The sequence below is a fragment of the Oncorhynchus keta genome, unplaced genomic scaffold, assembly GCF_023373465.1.
Source record: "Oncorhynchus keta strain PuntledgeMale-10-30-2019 unplaced genomic scaffold, Oket_V2 Un_contig_5015_pilon_pilon, whole genome shotgun sequence".
NCBI lineage: Eukaryota > Metazoa > Chordata > Actinopteri > Salmoniformes > Salmonidae > Oncorhynchus > Oncorhynchus keta.
In genome coordinates, this window is record NW_026288077.1 from 140,249 (window position 1) to 150,000 (window position 9,752).

Genomic DNA, 9,752 nt, shown 5'->3' on the forward strand with positions numbered 1-9,752 from the left:
TCTCTAGTCTAGTTGCGTCATGTGGTTTCTCTAGTCTAGTTGCGTCATGTGGTTTCTCTAGTCTAGTTGCGTCATGTGGTTTCTCTAGTCTAGTTGCGTCATGTGGTTTCTCTAGACTAGTTGCGTCATGTGGTTTCTCTAGACTAGTTGCGTCATGTGGTTTCTCTAGTCTAGTTGCGTCAGTCTAGTCTATTTGCGTCATGTGGTTTCTCTAGTCTCATGTGGTTTCTCTAGTCTAGTTGCGTCATGGTTTCTCTAGTCTAGTTGCGTCATGTGGTTTCTCTAGTCTATTTGCGTCATGTGGTTTCTCTAGACTAGTTGCGTCATGTGGTTTCTCTAGTCTAGTTGCGTCATGTGGTTTCTCTAGACTAGTTGCGTCATGTGGTTTCTCTAGTCTAGTTGCGTCATGTGGTTTCTCTAGTCTAGTTGCGTCATGTGGTTTCTCTAGTCTATATGCGTCATGTGGTTTCTCTAGACTAGTTGCGTCATGTGGTTTCTCTAGTCTATTTGCGTCATGTGGTTTCTCTAGACTAGTTGCGTCATGTGGTTTCTCTAGTCTATTTGCGTCATGTGGTTTCTCTAGACTAGTTGCGTCATGTGGTTTCTCTAGTCTATTTGCGTCATGTGGTTTCTCTAGACTAGTTGCGTCATGTGGTTTCTCTAGTCTATTTGCGTCATGTGGTTTCTTTAGTCTAGTTGCGTCATGTGGTTTCTCTAGTCTAGTTGCGTCATGTGGTTTCTCTAGTCTAGTTGCGTCATGTGGTTTCTCTAGTCTTGTTGCGTCATGTGGTTTCTCTAGTCTAGTTGCGTCATGTGGTTTCTCTAGACTAGTTGCGTCATGTGGTTTCTCTAGTCTAGTTGCGTCATGTGGTTTCTCTAGTCTAGTTGCGTCATGTGGTTTCTCTAGTCTATATGCGTCATGTGGTTTCTCTAGACTAGTTGCGTCATGTGGTTTCTCTAGTCTAGTTGCATCATGTGGTTTCTCTAGTCTAGTTGCGTCATGTGGTTTCTCTAGTCTAGTTGCGTCATGTGGTTTCTCTAGACTAGTTGCGTCATGTGGTTTCTCTAGTCTATTTGCGTCATGTGGTTTCTCTAGACTAGTTGCGTCATGTGGTTTCTCTAGTCTAGTTGCGTCATGTGGTTTCTCTAGTCTATTTGCGTCATGTGGTTTCTCTAGTCTAGTTGCGTCATGTGGTTTCAGACCCAGGATTAGTGTCTGGAGGTTATTTCACCTACCAGCCAGAGGAGTCAGGACTTCCCCCCCAGTCAGGTGAGCCTGTTGGTTGGAGGCAGCGCCTGGTGGTATGGCACAGAGCTGTGTGTGTGTGTGTGTGTGTGTGTGTGTGTGTGTGTGTGTGTGTGTGTGTGTGTGTGTGTGTGTGTGTGTGTGTGTGTGTGTGTGTGTGTGTGTGTGTGTGTGTGTGTGTGTTGATACTGCATGTACGCACGCGCATGTAGATTTGGTGTCCTCCCCCCTCTACATGTGGGGGCGTCAAGGTTCATGGAGGATTTGTTTTCATTTCTCAGTCAGCCTACAGGAAGCCTTCTAAACTGTTGATCATTTATCGTGTTCTCTCTCTCACACACACACACACACACACACACACACACACACACACACACACACACACACACACACTGTTAAGACAACACTCTCTGGTTCTATAATCACTCATTGTTTACTACGTAGTGGAAACCACCCACCCAGAGTATTTGGTTGTTGTCACGGTGATGGTGAGACTTTAAATGGTAATAGTCTGTCTGGCTGCTTTGTCTGGGTAACCTGAGACCTTGATGGAACCAGGTTACCTGATTGGCTGCTTTGTCTGGGTAACCTGAGACCTTGATGGAACCAGGTTACCTGATTGGCTGCTTTGTCTGGGTAACCTGAGACCTTGATGGAACCAGGTTACCTGATTGGCTGCTTTGTCTGGGTAACCTGAGACCTTAATGGAACCAGGTTACCTGATCGGCTGCTTTGTCTGGGGAACCTGAGACCTTGATGGAACCAGGTTACCTGATTGGCTGCTTTGTCTGGGTAACCTGAGACCTTGATGGAACCAGGTTACCTGATTGGCTGCTTTGTCTGGGTAACCTGAGACCTTAATGGAACCAGGTTACCTGATCGGCTGCTTTGTCTGGGTAACCTGAGACCTTAATGGAACCAGGTTACCTGATCGGCTGCTTTGTCTGGGTAACCTGAGACCTTGAGGGAACCAGGTTACCTGATCGGCTGCTTTGTCTGGGTAACCTGAGACCTTGAGGGAACCAGGTTACCTGATCGGCTGCTTTGTCTGGGTAACCTGAGACCTTGAGGGAACCAGGTTACCTGATCGGCTGCTTTGTCTGGGTAACCTGAGACCTTGATGGAACCAGGTTACCTGATAGCTGGGCTTAGCTGGGCTGTGTCATGTAGCTAGTCACTCATTTCAATGTGTCCCAGTAAATCACTGTAGCTCCAAATCTTAAATCATCTTGTTGTATCATATCAAATAAACAGATGTTTAACTGTCCATTGTTGGGTTGTGTGGCAGTAGATGTGTGTGTGTGTGTGTGTGTGTGTGTGTTATCAATCCCCAATGTGTCCAAGGCCTTTCTGTAAGCAGAGAGACTGCCTCTACAACCTATGAAGCTAGTGGTTCTCTGTGTGTAGGTAATAATATGGAGCTAGAGGTTCTCATGTGTAGGTTCTAATATGGAGCTAGAGGTTCTCTGTGTGTAGGTTCTAATATGGAGCTAGTGGTTCTCATGTGTAGGTTCTAATATGGAGCTAGAGGTTCTCATGTGTAGGTTCTAATATGGAGCTAGAGGTTCTCATGTGTAGGTTCTAATATGGAGCTAGAGGTTCTCTGTGTGTAGGTTCTAATATGGAGCTAGTGGTTCTCTATGTGTAGGTTCTAATATGGAGCTAGTGGTTCTCTGTGTGTAGGTAATAATATGGAGCTAGAGGTTCTCATGTGTAGGTTCTAATATGGAGCTAGAGGTTCTCTGTGTGTAGATTTTAATATGGAGCTAGTGGTTCTCTGTGTGTAGGTTCTAATATGGAGCTAGAGGTTCTCTGTGTGTAGATTCTAATATGGAGCTAGAGGTTCTCTGTGTGTAGATTCTAATATGGAGCTAGAGGTTCTCATGTGTGGGTTCTAATATGGAGCTAGAGGTTCTCTGTGTGTAGATTCTAATATGGAGCTAGAGGTTCTCATGTGTAGGTTCAAATATGGAGCTAAAGGTTCTCTGTGTGTAGATTCTAATATGGAGCCAGAGGTTCTCTGTGTGTAGGTTCTAATATGGAGCTAGATGTTCTGTGTGTGTAGGTTCTAATATGGAGCTAGTGGTTCTGTCTGTAGGTTCTAATATGGAGCAAGAGGTTCTCTGTGTGTAGGTTCTAATATGGAGCTAGAGGTTCTCTGTGTGTAGGTTCTGATATGGAGCTAGAGGTTCTCTGTGTGTAGGTTCTAATATGGAGCTATAGGTTCTCTGTGTGTAGATTCTAATATGGAGCTAGAGGTTCTCCATGTGTAGGTTCTAATATGGAGCTAGTGGTTCTCTGTGTGTAGGTTCTAATATGGAGCTAGAGGTTCTCCATGTGTAGGTTCTATATGGAGCTAGACGTTCTCCATGTGTAGGTTCTAATATGGAGCTAGAGGTTCTCTGTGTGTAGGTTCTAATATGGAGCTAGTGGTTCTCTGTGTGTAGGTTCTAATATGGAGCTAGAGGTTCTCTGTGTGTAGGTTCTAATATGGAGCTAGTGGTTCTCTGTGTGTAGGTTCTAATATGGAGCTAGTGGTTCTCTGTGTGTAGGTTCTAATATGGAGCTAGTGGTTCTCTGTGTGTAGGTTCTAATATGGAGCTAGAGGTTCTCTGTGTGTAGGTTCTAATATGGAGCTAGAGGTTCTCCATGTGTAGGTTCTAATATGGAGCTAGTGTTTCTCTGTGTGTAGGTTCTAATATGGAGCTAGTGGTTCTCCATGTGTAGGTTCTAATATGGAGCTAGTGGTTCTCCATGTGTAGGTTCTAATATGGAGCTAGTGGTTCTCCATGTGTAGGTTCTAATATGGAGCTAGTGGTTCTCTGTGTGTAGGTTCTAATATGGAGCTAGAGGTTCTCCATGTGTAGGTTCTAATATGGAGCTAGTGGTTCTCTGTGTGTAGGTTCTAATATGGAGCTAGTGGTTCTCTATGTGTAGGTTCTAATATGGAGCTAGTGGTTCTCTGTGTGTAGGTAATAATATGGAGCTAGAGGTTCTCATGTGTAGGTTCTAATATGGAGCTAGAGGTTCTCTGTGTGTAGATTTTAATATGGAGCTAGTGGTTCTCTGTGTGTAGGTTCTAATATGGAGCTAGAGGTTCTCTGTGTGTAGATTCTAATATGGAGCTAGAGGTTCTCTGTGTGTAGATTCTAATATGGAGCTAGAGGTTCTCATGTGTAGGTTCTAATATGGAGCTAGAGGTTCTCTGTGTGTAGATTCTAATATGGAGCTAGAGGTTCTCATGTGTAGGTTCAAATATGGAGCTAAAGGTTCTCTGTGTGTAGATTCTAATATGGAGCCAGAGGTTCTCTGTGTGTAGGTTCTAATATGGAGCTAGATGTTCTGTGTGTGTAGGTTCTAATATGGAGCTAGTGGTTCTGTCTGTAGGTTCTAATATGGAGCTAGTGGTTCTCTGTGTGTAGGTTCTGATATGGAGCTAGAGGTTCTCTGTGTGTAGGTTCTAATATGGAGCTAGAGGTTCTCTGTGTGTAGATTCTAATATGGAGCTAGAGGTTCTCCATGTGTAGGTTCTAATATGGAGCTAGTGGTTCTCTGTGTGTAGGTTCTAATATGGAGCTAGAGGTTCTCCATGTGTAGGTTCTATATGGAGCTAGACGTTCTCCATGTGTAGGTTCTAATATGGAGCTAGAGGTTCTCTGTGTGTAGATTCTAATATGGAGCTAGAGGTTCTCTGTGTGTAGGTTCTAATATGGAGCTAGTGGTTCTCTGTGTGTAGATTCTAATATGGAGCTAGAGGTTCTCTGTGTGTAGGTTCTAATATGGAGCTAGTGGTTTCTGTGTGTAGGTTCTAATATGGAGTAGAGGTTCTCTGTGTGTAGGTTCTAATATGGAGCTAGTGGTTCTCTGTGTGTAGGTTCTAATATGGAGCTAGTGGTTCTCTGTGTGTAGGTTCTAATATGGAGCTAGTGGTTCTCTGTGTGTAGGTTCTAATATGGAGCTAGGTTCTCTGTGTGTAGGTTCTAATATGGAGCTAGAGGTTCTCCATGTGTAGGTTCTAATATGGAGCTAGTGTTTCTCTGTGTGTAGGTTCTAATATGGAGCTAGTGGTTCTCCATGTGTAGGTTCTAATATGGAGCTAGTGGTTCTCTGTGTGTAGGTTCTAATATGGAGCTAGAGGTTCTCCATGTGTAGGTTCTAATATGGAGCTAGTGGTTCTCTGTGTGTAGGTTCTAATATGGAGCTAGAGGTTCTCCATGTGTAGGTTCTAATATGGAGCTAGTGGTTCTCTGTGTGTAGGTTCTAATATGGAGCTAGTGGTTCTCTATGTGTAGGTTCTAATATGGAGCTAGTGGTTCTCTGTGTGTAGGTAATAATATGGAGCTAGAGGTTCTCATGTGTAGGTTCTAATATGGAGCTAGAGGTTCTCTGTTTGTAGATTGTAATATGGAGCTAGTGGTTCTCTGTGTGTAGGTTCTAATATGGAGCTAGAGGTTCTCTGTGTGTAGATTCTAATATGGAGCTAGAGGTTCTCTGTGTGTAGATTCTAATATGGAGCTAGAGGTTCTCATGTGTAGGTTCTAATATGGAGCTAGAGGTTCTCTTGTGTAGATTCTAATATGGAGCTAGAGGTTCTGCATGTGTAGGTTCAAATATGGAGCTAAAGGTTCTCTGTGTGTAGATTCTAATATGGAGCCAGAGGTTCTCTGTGTGTAGGTTCTAATATGGAGCTAGATGTTCTGTGTGTGTAGGTTCTAATATGGAGCTAGTGGTTCTGTCTGTAGGTTCTAATATGGAGCAAGAGGTTCTCTGTGTGTAGGTTCTAATATGGAGCTAGAGGTTCTCTGTGTGTAGGTTCTGATATGGAGCTAGAGGTTCTCTGTGTGTAGGTTCTAATATGGAGCTATAGGTTCTCTGTGTGTAGATTCTAATATGGAGCTAGAGGTTCTCCATGTGTAGGTTCTAATATGGAGCTAGTGGTTCTCTGTGTGTAGGTTCTAATATGGAGCTAGAGGTTCTCCATGTGTAGGTTCTATATGGAGCTAGACGTTCTCCATGTGTAGGTTCTAATATGGAGCTAGAGGTTCTCTGTGTGTAGATTCTAATATGGAGCTAGAGGTTCTCTGTGTGTAGGTTCTAATATGGAGCTAGTGGTTCTCTGTGTGTAGATTCTAATATGGAGCTAGAGGTTCTCTGTGTGTAGGTTCTAATATGGAGCTAGTGGTTCTCTGTGTGTAGGTTCTAATATGGAGCTAGTGGTTCTCTGTGTGTAGGTTCTAATATGGAGCTAGTGGTTCTCTGTGTGTAGGTTCTAATATGGAGCTAGTGGTTCTCTGTGTGTAGGTTCTAATATGGAGCTAGTGGTTCTCTGTGTGTAGGTTCTAATATGGAGCTAGAGGTTCTCTGTGTGTAGGTTCTAATATGGAGCTAGAGGTTCTCCATGTGTAGGTTCTAATATGGAGCTAGTGTTTCTCTGTGTGTAGGTTCTAATATGGAGCTAGTGGTTCTCCATGTGTAGGTTCTAATATGGAGCTAGTGGTTCTCTGTGTGTAGGTTCTAATATGGAGCTAGAGGTTCTCCATGTGTAGGTTCTATATGGAGCTAGACGTTCTCCATGTGTAGGTTCTAATATGGAGCTAGAGGTTCTCTGTGTGTAGATTCTAATATGGAGCTAGAGGTTCTCTGTGTGTAGGTTCTAATATGGAGCTAGTGGTTCTCTGTGTGTAGATTCTAATATGGAGCTAGAGGTTCTCTGTGTGTAGGTTCTAATATGGAGCTAGTGGTTCTCTGTGTGTAGGTTCTAATATGGAGCTAGAGGTTCTCTGTGTGTAGGTTCTAATATGGAGCTAGTGGTTCTCTGTGTGTAGGTTCTAATATGGAGCTAGTGGTTCTCTGTGTGTAGGTTCTAATATGGAGCTAGTGGTTCTCTGTGTGTAGGTTCTAATATGGAGCTAGAGGTTCTCTGTGTGTAGGTTCTAATATGGAGCTAGAGGTTCTCCATGTGTAGGTTCTAATATGGAGCTAGTGTTTCTCTGTGTGTAGGTTCTAATATGGAGCTAGTGGTTCTCCATGTGTAGGTTCTAATATGGAGCTAGTGGTTCTCTGTGTGTAGGTTCTAATATGGAGCTAGAGGTTCTCCATGTGTAGGTTCTAATATGGAGCTAGTGGTTCTCTGTGTGTAGGTTCTAATATGGAGCTAGAGGTTCTCCATGTGTAGGTTCTAATATGGAGCTAGTGGTTCTCTGTGTGTAGGTTCTAATATGGAGCTAGTGGTTCTCTGTGTGTAGGTTCTAATATGGAGCTAGTGGTTCTCTGTGTGTAGGTTCTAATATGGAGCTAGTGGTTCTCTGTGTGTAGGTTCTAATATGGAGCTAGTGGTTCTCTGTGTGTAGGTTCTAATATGGAGCTAGTGGTTCTCTGTACGTCTGCCTCAGAGAGCTGAAGGAAGACACAATGTCCGTCTTGGCAGATTATTTTTTGTTTTATGAAAGATTGAGTAGGCAGATATAGAGGCCTGGAGCCTCCCAATCGAATTAGTCTGGTGTGACACACACACACACACACACACACACACACACACACACACACACACACACACACACACACACACACACACACACACACACACACACACACACACACACGGCTGCTTGTACAAACACACACACACACACACACACACACACACACACACACACACACACACACACACACACACACACACACACACACACACACACACACACACACGGCTGCTGGTACAAACACACACACACACACACACACACACACACACACACACACACACACACACACACACACACACACACACACACACACACACAGAATCTTGACGCCCCATATATCTGGTTAATACTCTATATGTTTTGTCAGTCAGCCCCCATCGTCCACCCAGTCTCTATATGTTCTGGTACCAGCCAGTCAGTCAGCCCCCATCGTCCACCCAGTCTCTATATGTTTTGGTACCAGCCAGTCAGTCAGCCCCCATCGTCCACCCAGTCTCTATATGTTTTGGTACCAGCCAGTCAGTCAGCCCCCATCGTCCACCCAGTCTCTATATGTTTTGGTACCAGCCAGTCAGTCAGCCCCCATCGTCCACCCAGTCTCTATATGTTTTGGTACCAGCCAGTCAGTCGGCCCCCATCGTCCACCCAGTCTCTATATGTTTTGGTACCAGCCAGTCAGTCAGCCCCCACCGTCCACCCAGTCTCTATATGTTTTGGTACCAGCCAGTCAGTCAGCCCCCATCATCCACCCAGTCTCTATATGTTTTGGTACCAGCCAGTCAGTCAGCCCCCATCATCCACCCAGTCTCTATATGTTTTGGTACCAGCCAGTCAGTCAGCCCCTGTCATCTGTAGTGTGTTGGAGTCCTCTCTACTAATGGACTGTCATCTGTAGTGTGTTGGAGTCCTCTCTACTAATGTACTGTCATCTGTAGTGTGTTGGAGTCCTCTCTACTAATGTACTGTCATCTGTAGTGTGTTGGAGTCCTCTCTACTAATGTACTGTCATCTGTAGTGTTGGAGTCCTCTCTAATGGACTGTCATCTGTAGTGTGTTGGAGTCCTCTCTACTAATGTACTGTCATCTGTAGTGTGTTGGAGTCCTCTCTAATGTACTGTCATCTGTAGTGTGTTGTAGTCCTCTCTACTAATGTACTGTCATCTGTAGTGTGTTGGAGTCCTCTCTAATGTACTGTCATCTGTAGTGTGTTGTAGTCCTCTCTACTAATGTACTGTCATCTGTAGTGTGTTGGAGTCCTCTCTACTAATGTACTGTCATCTGTAGTGTGTTGTAGTCCTCTCTACTAATGTACTGTCATCTGTAGTGTGTTGTAGTCCTCTCTACTAATGTACTGTCATCTGTAGTGTGTTGGAGTCCTCTCTACTAATGTACTGTCATCTGTAGTGTGTTGAGATTCCTCTCTAATGTACTGTCATCTGTAGTGTGTTGGAGTCCTCTCTACTAATGTACTGTCATCTGTAGTGTTGGAGTCCTCTCTAATGTACTGTCATCTGTAGTGTGTTGGAGTCCTCTCTAATGTACTGTCATCTGTAGTGTGTTGTAGTCCTCTCTACTAATGTACTGTCATCTGTAGTGTGTTGGAGTCCTCTCTAATGTACTGTCATCTGTAGTGTGTTGTAGTCCTCTCTACTAAGTCCTCTCTACTAATGTACTGTCATCTGTAGTGTGTTGGACTCTACTAATACTGTCATCTGTAGTGTTGTAGTCCTCTCTACTAATGTACTGTCATCTGTAGTGTGTTGTAGTCTCTCTACTAATGTACTGTCATCTGTGTGTTGTAGTCCTCTCTACTAAGTGTGTTGTAGTGTGTTGTAGTCCTCTCTACTAATGTACTGTCATCTGTAGTGTGTTGTAGTCCTCTCTACTAATGTACTGTCATCTGTAGTGTGTTGTAGTCCTCTCTACTAATGTACTGTCATCTGTAGTGTGTTGGAGTCCTCTACTAATGTACTGTCATCTGTAGTGTGTTGGAGTCCTCTCTAATGTACTGTCATCTGTAG

General features: G+C 44.0%; 1 protein-coding gene across 1 annotated transcript; it reads left to right on the forward strand.

The window, feature by feature from the left end:
• The first annotated feature begins 200 nt into the window (after positions 1-200).
• LOC127925061 (uncharacterized) lies at positions 201-9,363 on the forward strand. The gene is made up of 5 exons (XM_052509843.1): positions 201-205; positions 287-3,938; positions 4,044-4,098; positions 5,209-5,538; positions 7,002-9,363. Exons 1-2 carry the CDS (start codon positions 201-203, stop codon positions 1,272-1,274), a joined length of 993 nt encoding a protein of 330 aa, XP_052365803.1. The 3' UTR covers positions 1,275-3,938; positions 4,044-4,098; positions 5,209-5,538; positions 7,002-9,363.
• The last annotated feature ends 389 nt before the right edge of the window (positions 9,364-9,752 follow it).